Raw genomic sequence first — 15,868 nt, 5'->3', positions numbered from 1 at the left:
GCCAGGTCGCTCCTTACTTACAGTTCGTTGCCACGAACTGTTTAAACCCTGATGAGCTATTTTTTTTGGTGAGGCAGTTTTTTTTCAATGAAATTCAAAAAATCTATTTTTCAAAATGCCGGCAGTTAATTGCTTTAATCAATGGTAACTGACATAAAATTTCTGTTAATTTTACCATTGACATAAAAAAAGTTTCAATGGATTTGACCATTGGCCTAACGTTTGTACTTTACCACTGAGATAAATCAATGATTTTCGTGTCAGTTACATAGAAACAAAATGTCAAAAACATTAATTTTATGTCACTTTCGCCATTCACATAACAAATATCCTAAAAGATTTTACGATTGCCATAATTTGTGTTTTCTAGTTATATTGACGTTTTTAACTTCTTGTTCTATAATTTGGGTGTATTTCTATTGGGCATTGTTTCTTCTTTTTTTCCTTGAGATATTTGACAGTCATTTGACTTTTTAAACATGTGTATAACATGCACAGTCAAAGCCACATTATTGTTACGCTTGTTGGTAAAAATGAGAATATTCACTCAAATAGTGCGAATGATATACCCTGTGCGTAAGTTAGTTAGCTGTGGTTTGCTTGACGTCCAACTTCATAGTGTAAACAGGGATCGAAAATCCTTGATGCTGGGCAATGTGGAAACGTCTGATTCCCACCACAAGTTCAAGTACTATTAAAAGGAAGGTTTCGTTTCTTTAACACTATGGAACAATCCCAAAAACGCTCTAATACGATTCAGTCCAAAGTGTACTGTCGGGTGTCATAGAATAGCATCTGTTTTATTAACAGATAAATATCTTTTTCTCCTTTATATAAGTTCGCTTTCATTCATTTTCAAAATATCCTGATTGAAAGAAAATTCTCATCCTTCAATTCCACTTTACAATCAATGTGCATCTTATGTAAGCAATCAATCGCGATCTAATACATAACTCTTATATTTGCTCTTACAGACTGTTCAGAGAAAGAGTTGAAGTGTAAGAGCGGTGAATGTGTAAGCACCACTGCAAGGTGTAATCAGCGAAAAGATTGTTCTGATGGCAGTGATGAAAAAGGCTGCACATGCGCAGATTTTCTTAAATCTCAGTCAATGGATAGGAAAATCTGCGATGGGATTGTTGACTGCCCAGACTACAGTGATGAGATGCAGTGTGGTAAGTCATGCTAAATTCAGTTACTTTTCTGGTTTCATGAAGGTAGCTGGCAATTATATATGCAAGTAATTGTATATATATATATATATATATATATATATATATATATATATATATATATATATATATATATATATATATATATATTTCAGATTTAGATTCTAGTTTTATTTTATATATACGCTGAAGCATGCCTTGTTTTATACGGGTGAAATATTCTTTGGAGTTTTTGTTTTCTTCGTTTTCCTTTGCTGGCCATAGACCTGTTTTGCCATCTTCTTTGTTAAGCCTTGCTAACTTCTCATACTGATAATCTTATAGTTTATTGGATTAAAATGCCTTACAATTAATAAAGAACTAGAGTATGCAATAATATGTACAATCCTAAAAAGGGTTTATGCCAGATTTGCCTTTCACCCAGACTATATCTGCCTTGGCTTTTTCTAAAATTAGCCATGACTTGATGTCCGCAACTACTTGATTTTAATTAAAAAATCAACGGAATGATGTATAGACAGATGGATGATATAACTTATCTATCAACAATTGAAATGACATTTTCTTATAGAATCCTAAAAAGTGCTTTTTCCAGATTTGCTACCGCCTGGACTATATCTGCCTTGGTTTTTCCTACAATTAGCCATGGCTTGATATCTGCAATTATTTGATTTTAACTAAAATCAGATGATACTTCTTAGCAAAACACCGACTAAAATAAACAAAAAACCCCAGTATCTCAGCTTCACATTTGGAAAATTTTATCAACGGTTAAAAAGAAAAAGAATAAATAGACTAAACAGACGAAACATGCAAGGAAATCAGGAGATGAAAATCAGGATGATGAAAAATCGATATATAAAGAAATAGAAAAGGAACTTGTAGATGAAAAACTGTTACAGTTATCATCGTAAGCAGTTGTTCAGATCTTTCGCAAAATCGCTATAGTGTGTTTTCAGGTGTGAGTTTTCTCACTTTTTTCTGTTTAAACATATATATATATATATATATATATATATACTAGCTGTTGGGGTGGCGCTTCGCGCCACCCCAACACCTAGTTGGTGGGGGCGCTTCGCCCCCCCCCCAAGCCCCCCCGCGCGCGTAAGTCGTTACGCGCCATATTAGTTACGCGCCATTGTAGTTGTGTCCCTATGTCCCACCTGTGAATATAGATAGATATATATATATATAAATATATATATATATATATATATATATATATATATATATATATATATATATATATATATATATATATATATATATATATATATATATATATATATATATATATATATATATATATGTTTTTAACTACGTAAAACTTGCGAATATACAACATTCTTTGCTGTCCCATTGTCTGTGCATATAAATAGATTGTCAGGTTTACCGACTCTTGAACATGCAACATATAATGGTCCATGGGAAAACAATCCGTATTCAGATCTATACCTCATGATTCTAATGATTGCCCTTGAGCTTTGTTGATGGTGATTGCTAATCGACCATTCCCTGAGTCGCCATCGTCATTTATATATCCCCCTGTGCACCCCGGCGTCCCCTTTGTAGTTATGTCCCTGTGTCCCGGTCGTCATTTATATTCCCTGTGTCCCGGTCGTCATTTGTGTCCCGGTGTTCCAGTCTGTGATTTCTCTTTGAGTGTCCCGGGCGTCATTTATATTCCTTGTGCCCCGGTGTCCCGGTCGTCATTTATATCCCCCTGTGCCCCCCGGCGTCCCCATTGTAGTTGTGTCCCTGTGTCCCGGTCGTCATTTATATTCCCTGTGTCCCGGTCGTCATTTGTATCCCGGTGCCCCGGTCTGTATATACATTCGTTTTTTAGTTTTGTTTTTCTCCTTTATTTTTTTCCTTTTTTCTTTTTTTTCTTTTATAGTTTATTTAGATTTTTAGATTTTTTAGTTTTTTTATTAGTTTTTAGTTTTTTTGTAGTTTTTACCATTTTTTTAGTTTTTTTAGTTTTTTTTTTTACTTATGTCCTGGTCGTCATTTATACTCCCTGTGTCCCGGTCGTCATTTGTGTCTCGGTGCTTTGTTGATTGCTAATTTATATTATATTTATATTTATATTTTTTATATTTATTAATATTTTTTTAGTTTTCTTTTTCTCTTATTTTTCAGTTTTTTCCTTTTTTTTTAGTTTTTTCTTTTTTAGTTTTTAGTTTTTTTTTGTTTTTTACCTTTTTTTAGTTTTTTTAGTTTTTTTAGTTTTTTAGCTTTTTTAGTTTTTTTATTAGTTTTTAGTTTTTTTTTAGTTTTTGCCTTTTTTTAGTTTTTTCAGTTTTTTTTAGTTTTTTACCTTTTTTTAGTTTTTTTTAGTTTTTTAGCTTTTTTAGTTTTTTTTCTTTTTAGTTTTTTTTTGTAGTTTTTACCTTTTTTAGTTTTTTTTCTTCTTTTGTATTAGTGTGAAATAATTCAGACGTCATATGCGGACAAACACGACGTCACTCGACAGACAGACAGACAGACATAACCCACAAACAACTTATTTTTATATATATTTATTCATATTTTTTTAGTTTTCTTTTTCTCTTTTATTTTTCAGTTTTTTCCTTTTTTTAGTTTTTTTCTTTTTTAGTTTTTAGTTTTTTTTAGTTTTTTACCTTTTTTTTAGTTTTTTTTAGTTTTTTTAGTTTTTTAGCTTTTTTAGTTTTTTTATTAGTTTTTATTTTTTTTGTAGTTTTTGCCTTTTTTTTATTTTTTTCAGTTTTTTTTTAGTTATTAGATTTTTACCTTTTTTTAGTTTTTTTTAGTTTTTTAGCTTTTTTAGTTTTTTTTTCTTTTTAGTTTTTTTTGTAGTTTTTACCTTTTTTAGTTTTTTTCTTCTTTTGTATTAGTGTGAAATAATTCAGACGTCATATGCGAACAAACATGACGTCACCTGATCCATCCACAGATCCACAGACAACTTATTTTTATATATATAGATATATATATATATATATATATATATATATATATATATATATATATATATATATATATATATATATATATATATATATATATATATATACGACATTGGTTAAAAAAGTGAAAAAATTGGAGGGCAACTAGGCCCCCTCCCACGTCCATTTTTTCTCAAAATTGTCTGACCAAATTTTGAGAGAGTCATTTTGTTTAAAATAGTTGAAGAGCCGAATAGCTATGCCTTTGGAGATATCATGACCCCCCACAGCCGTGGGGAAAGGTCTTTAAGCAATGAAGTTTACCCATTATCTACGTTGCTATTGGGAATTATCCATATATTTTTCGGATGGGGGGGAATTTTTTTCTGGTGGAATTTTCCACGATGATAATTTTCCGTGGGCAGGGAAGTTTTCAGGGTGTGAATTTTCCAGGGGAAATTTTACACTGGGGGAATTTGCCAGAATTCCTATACGAAATTCTTCTTGTGTCTAGCTTACTCTTTGCCGATTCATTTTCACGCGTGGAGATGTTAAGGGTAACTGTCGACGGAAAAATTTTACTAGGATTTAACTGTCTAGGGAATAAATACGTGAGAAGGAGGGATTTTTCCGTAGAGGTGTAGCCAAGTTTTCTGGCATTATTCAAAAACCGATCAGAAATTAATAAAAAACAAGTTTTTTCAACTGAGAATAAGGAGCAGCACTAAAACACAAAACAAACAGAATTTTTTATGTATATAAAGGGAGTTGTTCCTCCTCAACACCTTGCTCTTTATGCCAAAGTTTGAATTCTGTCCCAATTCTTTAAGAGCGACTCCTGAAACACTATTTTTGGTTAATTAGAACAATAAGAAGCTTTTTTTAAATACTAAAAAACTTTAGCGTTAAGAGCGAGGTGTTGAGTAGGACTAACCCCCCTTATATACGTATAAATTCCGTACGCTTTGAGTTTTAATGTGTCTCCCTATTTTCAGTTGAAAAAACTATTTTTTTTAAATTAATTTTTGATCGTTTTTAAAGAATCCCAGGAAATCTGGTCCCAACTCTACGGAGAAATACCCTTCCCACGTATTTTTTTTTTAAATTTTGGAAGAAAAGATTATTCGAGGAAATTGAAAATTTTGTGACAAAAGAAAGTGACAAAAGACACCGTACTGCATAAGAAATGACGATTTAAGAAAGCAATTCTGACTCAAAGAAGACCAAAATGCTACCAAAGAAAAATAGAGGACCCAGCTTTTACACCTTTCCCAGAAAATACCGGGAATTTTTCTTGGAACAGGGGGGGTATTTTCCTTGGGGAGCAAACACCTAGACGCAACAAAGTATGGAACAGCACATTTAGTTAGAACTCTCAAAAAGCTATTTACACAGTCTTGCAATTGTAGTGTATGTAATACTGCGCGCCAGCACATTTGTCCCAAAAGATTTTATCAGTGTATACAAAATAAACGCTCGATATTTGAGAGCCATGAGTGATCCCTATAGAAGAAACGAATTTTTGCATATGAAAGTAAAGGGTGACTGTGAAACTTAGACAGGACAAAAATTATCCTATACATAGCCGAGGGCTGCCTCCCTTGATTTCCTTAACCTCGCCACCCTTGATTCTTTACGCTGAATTAAATAAAAAAAAATTGTTTTTTTTAACTGAAAGTCAGGAGCGACATTAAAACTTAAAACGAACAGAAATTACTCCGTATATGAAATGGGTTGTCCCCTCCGCAATCCCTCGCTCTTTACGCTAAAGTTTTTAATTGTTTTAAAAAGTAGAATTGGGGCAAAGAGTCAAACTTTAGCGTAAAGAGCGAGGGATGTCGGAGTTTTTGAATTAATGCATGTTTGATTTTGGCTCTCCGCACATAAATCATTAAAATGAAATTTGTATATTAATTCTTTTTTTGGCTAAATGGTTTTCTCTTAGTTTTGATTAGACGATTTTGAGAAATAAGGGGTGGAGAGGGAGGCCTAGTAGCCCTCCAATTTTTTGGTTACTAAAAAAGGCAACTAGAACTTTTAATTTTTAACGAACGTTTTTATTAGTAAAAAATATACGTAACTTAAGAATTAACTTAAGAAACTTAAGTTAATTAACTTAAGAAAAAATATACGTAAATCTAAATCTTAAATTTTGTCCCAATTCTTTAAGAATGATCCATGAATCAGAAAGGCCGTAGAATAAATAGTTGAAATTACTAAAAATACTTTAGCATAAAGAGTGAGGTATTTATCTCCTCCTAAATACCTCGCTCTTTATGCTAAAGTATTTTTAGAACCCCTCATATGCGTAATAATCTCTGTTCGTTTTAAGTTTTAATGCTACTCCTTACTTTCAATTGAAAAAAACAATTTCATGTTTATTTTTTCATTGTTTTTTTTATAGTAATGCTAGAAAATCCCGCGACCTTTTCATTGAATTTCTCTCCCCCCATGAAATATTCCTCCAAGGAAAGATCCTCCCACATATCCCCCTCCCCTCAACCCCACCCCCAAACCAAAAAATCCCCCTGAAAACGTCTGTACACTTCCCAATAACCATTACTGTATGTAAACACTTGTCAAAGTTTGTGACTTGCAGCCCCTCCCCCAGGGACTGTGGGGGAGTAATTCATCCCCAAAGCCATAGTTATTATTGTTTTCGACTATGCGGAACAAAATGGGTATCTCAAAATTTTGATCCGTTGACTTTGGGAAAACAATGAGCGTGGGAGGGGGCCTAGGTGCCCTCCAATTTGTTTTGTCTCTTTAAAGGGGCACCAGAACTTTTCATTTCCGTTAGAATGAGCCGTCTTGCGACATTCTTGGACCAATTGGTCGATACGATGACCCCTGAAAAAAAAAAAAAAATAAAATGAACACGCACCCGTGATGTGTCTTCTGGCAAAAAATACGAAATTCCACATTTTTGTAGATTGAACCTTGAAATTTTTTCTTTAGGGCTCTCTGATACGCTGAATGCGATGGTATGATTTTCGTTAAGATTTTATGACTTTTAGGGGGTGTTTCCCCCTATTTTCCAAAATAAGCCAAATTTTCTCAGGCTCGTAACTTTTGATGACAAAGACTAAATTTGATGAAACTTATATATTTAAAATCAGCATGAAAATTCAATTCTTTTGATGTATCTTTTAGCATCAAAATTCTGTTTTTTAGAGTTTCGTTTACTATTGAGCCGGGTCGCTCCTTACTACAGTTCGTTACCACGAACTGTTTAATTTTTACCAGCTCTTTTTTGAGAGCATGTTAGAATGCATCAGACATCGTAAGTCGGTTTTTTATTTCTCAATGGCTTTTCAAACCTTCTGATTTGAGAATATTGTGAAAAAAGCTTAAACATTGTGCTATATTGTTTTTGTGTTAGGAAGGTATAAAAAAACAGACTTTGGTGTAAAGAGCAGGGGCTGATGGGGAAGGCAGCCCCCCTCACATATAGTATAATTTATTCTCTTTTTAAGCTGTAACGTTGCTCTTTAATTTCATTTGGAAAAATGTTTCGTTTTAGAATATATAATCTACCCTAGAGCTTTGCCTGCTCTAATAATGTTGCTTTACTAAAACAGATAATCTGAAAATAAAATTAGTATTAGATTTCTCAGCAATTCCCTCATTTCACGATTCAAATTTTCTTCACTAACTTCCAGGTCAATGCCTATAACATCCATTGGAACAGAGAGAGCAAGGATGAGCATTGTCCCCAGAAAAGTCCTGTCCTTCCCTAGAAAAGCATAAAAAATAAATGTAAGACATTGTTCTGACAGTAGGGGACTACCCACCGCCTCAGTCACAAACATTTCCTGGCGCTTAAAGTTTTTGTCGGTTTTTCCTAATGATAGTTTCTCAATTAAAATTTTGTGTCACGATCCTTGACTGTTTTTTTTTTTTTTTAGTTTTCGTAAAAGTTTATTTAAAAAAGAAATAAAATTTAAACTAGCCCTATCAATATCGTATTCGTGTCTTCTTTAAAAGATGGCGTTGATATCTCATTGGAGGTTGTTTGTATGGATTAAGTAGTTGTTGCTGTTGTTTGTAAACATTCTCTTGCTGGATTTTATTCATCAAATGTGCACGGAGCTGTTGAGGGTCCATCTGATCACGGAGCCTTGCTGCCTCCTGGAAGAGCCTCCTAAGACTTTGTGCTCTTTGTGCCGCACTGGGACCAATTGGACCAGGTGGTGCTTGAAGAGGGAAGTTCGGAGGAGGACCTTGTGGGAAGTTTGCAAGACCACCAGCAAAGGGTACGAGTGGAATAGCCGGTACACCTGGAATGCAACTGATATTAGGACACAGCGATAGGAAAATTTCAAAAATGTGGGAAAAGCAACGATTAAAGTTCCTCTTAGTAGCCTTAGCTTTATGAATGAAACAAAATCAAATAACAAAACATTTTGCTTAAAACCGATTTTCAAATTCAAAAAAATGGATAAAAATGTGGATAGGGTTGGGTATGGGCTGTTTGGGTATAAGATATTTCATTGAGATGCTACGAAAAATGAAGATTAAAAATGATGAACAACTAATTTGTTTGCATATACTTTCTTGATGTGTCTTTTCTCTGTATTTTATATACATATATATTACTACTACAGTATGGATTATTTTTGTATGGATATTCATGCTACAGTATGGATATTCTTGTTTATTCATCTTTATTAATTTGTGTTATTGCTAATTTTTGCAGATGGGCGTCATATCGGTAGGTTAATCGGTTGCTTTCCCCATCTCAAATAAACAGAATGACATCTCTTAAAATGGGGCTTCTTTCAAAAATGCTCAGATTCAATTCTCTGAACCTTATTATCCAAAAAACTTTTTGTCCGCTTAATTTTTCAAGTTCTTTCAAAATACAAAGCAGTTTTGCTGTTTTTCTCTCGAAAATTGAGTTAAAGCCGTCGTCAGCTAAAATGTTTTTTTTAGAAGCAATTAGATTTTAAATTACGACTTTAAGGCTCTGTTCACTCAAATAGAAGGCAAACTTTGGAACCCCCCTCTCAATTAAAAATTAGAGATATCGAAAATTTTCTCTATAGTTTTCCGGATAATTTCCCTGTTTTTTATTTGTATTTTTTTTTTAATGCCATCTAAAATCAGAAGCGGTAAAAGAGAACGTTCTTGCCATTTAATTCCCTTCTAAGGCTTGAAAATGATTGGAGGGTAACCAGCATCCTCCCTTGCCCTGTCTTCCTACCCAGCTCCCATAAACTCATGATATTTTGTAGTTTTGTTCAAAATTTCTTAAGATCGAATAGATTGGTTTCCAGGGCTCTCTAAAGGTCATACTGTCAATTTCACTCTGCTAAAAATAATTATATTTAAACAATATCTTTTTTATAATTATGACAGAATCAAAAGTTCTGGCCTTTGTAAGGTTTGATGAGGTGTGCGGTAGCCCTACTCCTGTGGGAGACTTCTGTTCGTTTAAGTTCCATTTGATAATTAATTTTATTTTCTGTTCGCATTAGGATTCATTTTCTCATCCATAGCAGTATCTGTTATTATCTTTATGCTCAATGTGATCACTCGTTTTCATTTCTGTTCGTTCCGAGTTTTTATTGTTATATGATTTGATTCCCATTCGTTTTAGCTTCGAATAGGGTAATTTTCTTTCATAACCTTTTTAGTATTAATTATAGAAAAAAGAAACACAAACTAAAGTGTGTGATTTGGCTGCAAGGGCGTTATTTTGCTACGGGGGAGAGGGGCATTTGCCGCTCCCAGACCTCACCCCCAGACCCGAGTTTGCCCTCCCCCCTCAAGCTGAAATTTAGTTCCTTCAAAATCCTGTCAAACCTAAGATAAGCCTCCATAATTCAAGCATCCACAGATATGTGTTAGTTTTCTTTAGGATATGTCAACGTTTATGGTACTAAATGGCTCAGTTTTCGATTTTCACTACCATTTTCACTTGATTTAGTATAATTCGCCCCAACTCCCCCCCAAGGATTTTGACGAACTTACGCCACTGTTTGGCTGTAACTTTATGGTAAAGAACAAGATCTGGACAACTTACCTACACCACCAGGAATAGCTGGTAAGTCAGGAACGTTTCCAACCGGGAAGCCAGGTTTCATAAGTCTGCCAAGCAAGGTGGCAGCGGTATATATTGAAGTTAGGGCAACTGTGAGAATAAATCCGTTCAAAAACACAAAAATTGCAGTACTGATGATGGGATCAGGGATAGAGGCTAGAAGCCTTGTATGAGGTGGTAAGACATCACTGATTTTGCTCAATAGAGACTCAAGCGGTGTCCCCGCAAAATCTGAACCAACGGATTCAAGTCTGCTGAATATCCCTATCGGCATTTCTAACTATATTTTAACCCTATAATCAAACTCTTCTCTACTTCGACTAGTAACTTATGATTAGTCTTAACTGAAGTTTTACTAACTGTTAAAAGAATGACATCTACAAATCCTTATCTATAAAGGGTGAAAAATTAAACAGCAGAAACAAAGAATTGATTAATTAGTAACTAATGAATCTATTAACATTAATAAAAATAATTTATTAATGAGCTACTTTAGGCGACATCTTGCACTGTTAAACCAAATGAATAATGAATATATTTTAAATCCTATCTTAATTTATTCAACTATTAAACTAGAGCAGAGAATTGACAAATAAAAGCTCCAATGAATTCAAGATAGGTATTTCCCAATTTTTTGTAGGGGGGGGGGCATCTTCTGAAGGGTCCGAGATTAAAAGACGCACAAAATGCAAACTCTAAAGAAAATTTAAAGCAATATCGTAAAACTCGTGAGGCGAAGGGGGCTGACTGCCGAAGACATCCACCCCCTGTGGCCGCTTTCAATAACAGATATCTATATTCTGAATATCCTAGCAATGAAAACTTAGCAAGAACAAGTTTAGACAGTTATTGGGTTTTTTCGATAAGGTCTCTGGATTTGGAATGTCTAGTCTAGGTTTGTTTTCTTTTGTGGGAAAAGCTCATTTAGTGAAGCTAGAATAAGAAATCACGTTTTCAACCTTAGCGTGTATTGCTCCTTTAAGCTTCATATAGAATTAATCAGCATCTGGATCTGCAAAAAGCCTGTGCAAAGTACTGCAGACAGGCTTGTATAATCACAATTTCTACTCACTACTGTTTTGTGCTTGTTGGTGCACTACTATAGAATAAGTGTTTCTAAGCATATCTGGGATAGTCGAAGGCCCCGAGTTGTTTCGATATTTCCCCAGTTGACGGGAGGTACCTTAGCCTGAAAGTCCCTTCCCTACTCTTGACTATAATATTAAAATATTTAATAATTTTAAGTAGTTTTTCAAATTTTGGATTCATAAGAAGTAAACAGGGGGAATATGATAGCTTTAAGGTTTTATTCCCAAAAGCTATTCGATTCTTTTTCATTTTTATTTATCAATGGCATGGCCTGTAAAAAGGTTTATATGTGATGTATCTTGATACTCTCCCTTGCAATATAAACACTAAAACAAAACATTGTACTAGTGATTTTATAATTGCTTTTCTATAGTTAGCCACCGCACCTCATAGAAACTTGGCGACATCCTTGACAATTTTATTTCCTACTTGGTGTCCAGTTGCCACCATTAACAAGGCATGTACCCACGAATTTTTTTTTTAAATGTAGTAAATAATAATAATAAATAAGATATGTTTGTAATTTGAATGAGAAGCGAAGTCAGAATTTTTCGAAAAAATTAGTATTTTAGGGGCCTGGACTCTTCCATACCACTGACTTATCTTGATTTTTCAGACAAGCTCAATAATATACAGTTTAGTTCTGTTTGAGGTTGGTTAGAAAGCTTATGAAAATATGGTAAATTTAAGGTCTTGAATGGCCCAGAGTTCCCTCCCTCCGACCACTGGGAAAGTAACCGATGACCATTAAATCCAGGGAAAATACTCATTTTGCTACTCTACCTTCAGAAAATTATATCGTGTCATTCCATGGTTATCCAAGATCAAAATGCAGTCGCTGAGAAACACCAGTTTCGACTGTTTGTGGTGATCCTACTTACCGTATCGATTTGTAACGTCGACAAAAGGGATCCCCGTGTTGGTATTTTCTTGTTTGGAACACTGTGTTTGCCATTATTGTCGTAAATTTAAAACGCAGTTCATAAGGCATAGCACAGATGGTAAAATTTTGCTGTGAAGTAGCTAGAAAGGGGCGAAGGAGGATGCCCACTTCGTGGTGCAGCCTCTGAAAGGCGAGGAAAGGGACAAATTGAGGATTTTCGCCAATAATATATAGTAGCAGTGATTCTTAGGGGGGAGGACATTGTTCCAAGGCGCTGAATAACTAGCTACACCTCAGACATTTTGGCTAAGGAAATTAGAGTATTTGGAACACAGACTAATCAGAGCTGCGCAGAATAATAACTACAACTGAACAAGAAGCCTCCCTGACCATACCCGGTCTAAATACTGATAGATGAGAGCAATTTCTCCTATATATGGAATTATGGTCAAGGCACTAATCTTAGGGACTGCCCAAGGATTGTTCACCGTAAAAGGACGGTTATCTACGTACGTTCTTTACTTGTTTGTGAGTCCTTCTAATTGGGGTATTCATCTGCTTTTTTTCTGGCGGTTAGCAGAGAAATAAGCCTATTAGCGGGCTACAGTATGATAGATCCTCCCTACCTGGGCTATATTCACATTTAAATAGTAGAAAAACAAAGATTCCTTGATGATTACGTCTGCTGGTCCTATTTACCGATCAGTAGTAAATAAACGGCCACTAATGGGTCAATTAAACATATTTATTCCAATAAAAAATTTAAAGAATTATAAAAATACACTATATTTCCAAGGCTAGTATTTCTTGTTCCTATATTTGTTTATCTTCTTTCTAAGGATTTTCCGTAAAATAACTGTAGCAGCTGCACCTGGTGGAGCTCCAGCCACTATTTCGTGAAGGGCATCAATAGGAAGATTTTCAAAGAAATTAGGAGGCAGTGCTGGTAGTGGTGGCGGCAGCTGAGCTGGATCAACTGGAACGTTTGGGTTTGGCCCTAATGGTAAATTTGGAAATTGTGGCAAGCCAGCAAATGCAAAGGCTGAACCAAAAGGAGCATTATTGAAACCAATCGTGGGAAGTGAATCCAGGCCAGGGGTTCCGATTATTTGTCCAATTGGACGAATCAGCCTTGGCAGAACTTGGTAGATGGTAGCTAAAGCAGCACCACAAACTGTTAAGATAAATGCCAGTGACGCTGTGGCTACCATTAAAGTTGTTTGTGGGTTAGGTATAGTTGCCAAAAAAGTTGTATCACTGAAAAACTTCTTAGTTAACTCGTCCACTATAGCTGCTAAAGGAGAAAGCCCTCCAATAGGGCTGTAAGTCCTTAAAAATAGCGTCATGATTATAAAGTCAATAAGGAGATGACCACAATACTATTACACCTTTCCAAGTTCAAATCAAACTGATTAACCTTTTTTCTTGACATCTTTGTACAATTCAACTATTGGCTGATAAATTGAGTTCGAAATTAGGAAATTCATCTTTAGCCTAATCTGTCATGTCAAAAATTACCTAAAACGGATGTACTTTTAAGTTCGCACACAAAGTAAAAAAGTAATGAGATTGACCTTGCAGATATTTAAGTAATTCAGGTATTACTTTGAGAAAAAAAATTCAGAGCTGGATGAATATAAATTCAAAGCTAGTACCTACTCAGAAGCCTCAGAATTATCAAAAGAATTTTATTTGGGGAGCTGAGAAAACATTTTTGTTGGGGGGGGGGGCTAATAGTTTTTTATGTTTGTTTCTAATACCAATGTATGAGTTGGCGAATTAACTTTAGTTTTCTCATGAGAGATAGTATTTTTATGACCAATATACGAATAGGGAAAATATTAGGAGGAAAGAAACTTAAATCCCTATACCCCTGTGCCCTCTTTTGCTACCAGACCCCCTCGTAACCCAAAAGACGTCCTATCAAAATTTTGAGGTAGCCATCTAATTCAAAAAGTCCAGGCATCCCCCAAAAAATCCCCTAGATAATTCCGAATCTTCATAAGAAGGGAAACTGGAAGTTCTATTCACCTGTCAAACAGTTCGTGGTAACGAACTGTAGTAAGGAGCGACCCGGCTCAATAGTAACTAAAACTCTAAAAAAAGGAATTTTGATACCAATAGTTACATCAAAAGAATTGCATTTTGATGCTGATTTTAAATATATAAGTTTCATCAAGTTAATCTTACCCATCAAAAGTTACGAGCCTGAGAAAATTTGTGTTATTTTAGAAAATAGGGAGAAACACCCCCTAAAAGTCATAGAATCTTAACGACAATCACACCATCAGATTCAGCGTATCAGAGAACCCTATTGTAGAAGTTTCAAGCTCCTATCTACAGAAATGTGGAATTTCGTATTTTTTGCCTGAAGGCAGATCACAGATGCGTGTTTATTTGTTTGTTTGTTTTTTTTTCCATGGGTCCTTATAACTACGTCTTTGGGGACGACTTACTCCCCCACAGTCCCCGTGGGAGGGGTTACAAGTTACAAACTTTGACCAGCTCTTACATATAGTAATGGTTATTGGGAAGTGTAGAGACGTTTTCAGGGGGATTGTTTTGTTCGGGGAGCGGTTAAGAAGAGGGGAAGCTTTCTATGGAGGAATTTGTCATGAGGGAAGAAAATTTCCATGAAGGGAGCGCAGAATTTTCTAGCTCTATTAAAAAAACAATGAAAAAAATATGAAAAGTTTTTTCAACTGAAAGTAAGGAGCAGCATTAAAACTTAAAACGAACAGAAATTATTAAGCATACGAGGGGCTCACTTCCTCCTAATACCTCGCTCTTTACGCTAAAGTATTTTTAGCAATTTCAACTATTTATTCTACGGCTTTTGTGATTCAGGGGTCATTCTTAAGGAATTGGGACAAAATTTAAGCTTTAGTGTAAAGAGCGAGGTGCTGAAGAGGGGGTGAAACCCCCATATACGTAATAAAAACATGAGAATACAGAAGTTCGTTACGTAAGCTAATTTGTTAGTTACGTATATCTTTTACTAATAAAAACATTCGTAAAAAATTAAAAGTTCTAGTTGCCTTTTTAAGTAACCAAAAATTCGGAGGGCAACTAGGCCTCCTCTCCCCTTTGATCATTCGATCAAAACTATGAGAAAGTCATTTAGCCAAAAAAAATTAATATGAAAATTTTGTTTTAATTATTCATCTCCGGAGAGCCAAAATCAAAACATGCATTGATCCAAAAACGTTCAGAAATCAAATAAAAAAAAAACAAGTTTTTTTAAAACTGAAAGTAAGGAGCGACATTAAAACTTAAAACGAAAAGATATTGCTTCGTATATGAAAGGGGCTGCTTCCTCATCAACACTCCGCTCTTTACGCTAAAGTTTTTTACTGTTTTAAAAAGTAGAGTTGAGAGAAAGAGTCCAACTTTAGCGTAAAGAGCGGGGCGCTGATGAGGAAGCAGCCCCTTTCATATACGATGTGATTTCTGTTCGTTTTAAGTTTTAATGTCACTCCTTACTTTTAGTTAAAAAAACTTTCTTTTTATTTAATTTAAGTCAGAGGTAATGCTAGAGTGGTGCCATTAAAGAGCCATAAGAGTTTAATGTGTTAATATGTAATATGTCTATGTCTATATGTATGTCTATATCTATGTATATATGTAATATGTCTACTTTTTCCCTGATGCACTTCTTATGGAAGGGGTGGATCTGGGGCAAAATCTTGGGGGGGGGCTATGTGACAAGGTTCCAATGAGCAAAATTAGGGGGTTCCAATGAGCAAAATTAGTGCCAATAATCGACCAA

The 15,868-nt window shown here is 34.8% G+C and overlaps 1 protein-coding gene across 2 annotated transcripts in view; it reads left to right on the top strand.

Moving 5' to 3' along the window:
- Positions 1-15,868, top strand: part of LOC136031714 (uncharacterized) — a 144,832-nt gene that overhangs the window by 67,595 nt on the left and 61,369 nt on the right. For both annotated transcript variants that reach the window (XM_065711419.1, XM_065711417.1), the window contains exon 9: positions 975-1,175. In XM_065711419.1, coding sequence (XP_065567491.1) covers positions 975-1,175 — 201 coding nt within the window. The remainder of the gene's footprint in view (positions 1-974; positions 1,176-15,868) is intronic.

This window comes from Artemia franciscana, chromosome 10 (assembly GCF_032884065.1).
Source record: "Artemia franciscana chromosome 10, ASM3288406v1, whole genome shotgun sequence".
In the NCBI taxonomy this organism is placed as follows: Eukaryota; Metazoa; Arthropoda; class Branchiopoda; order Anostraca; family Artemiidae; genus Artemia; species Artemia franciscana.
Note: the sequence above shows the minus strand (reverse complement) of the source record. Positions and strands in the feature narration are given on the sequence as shown.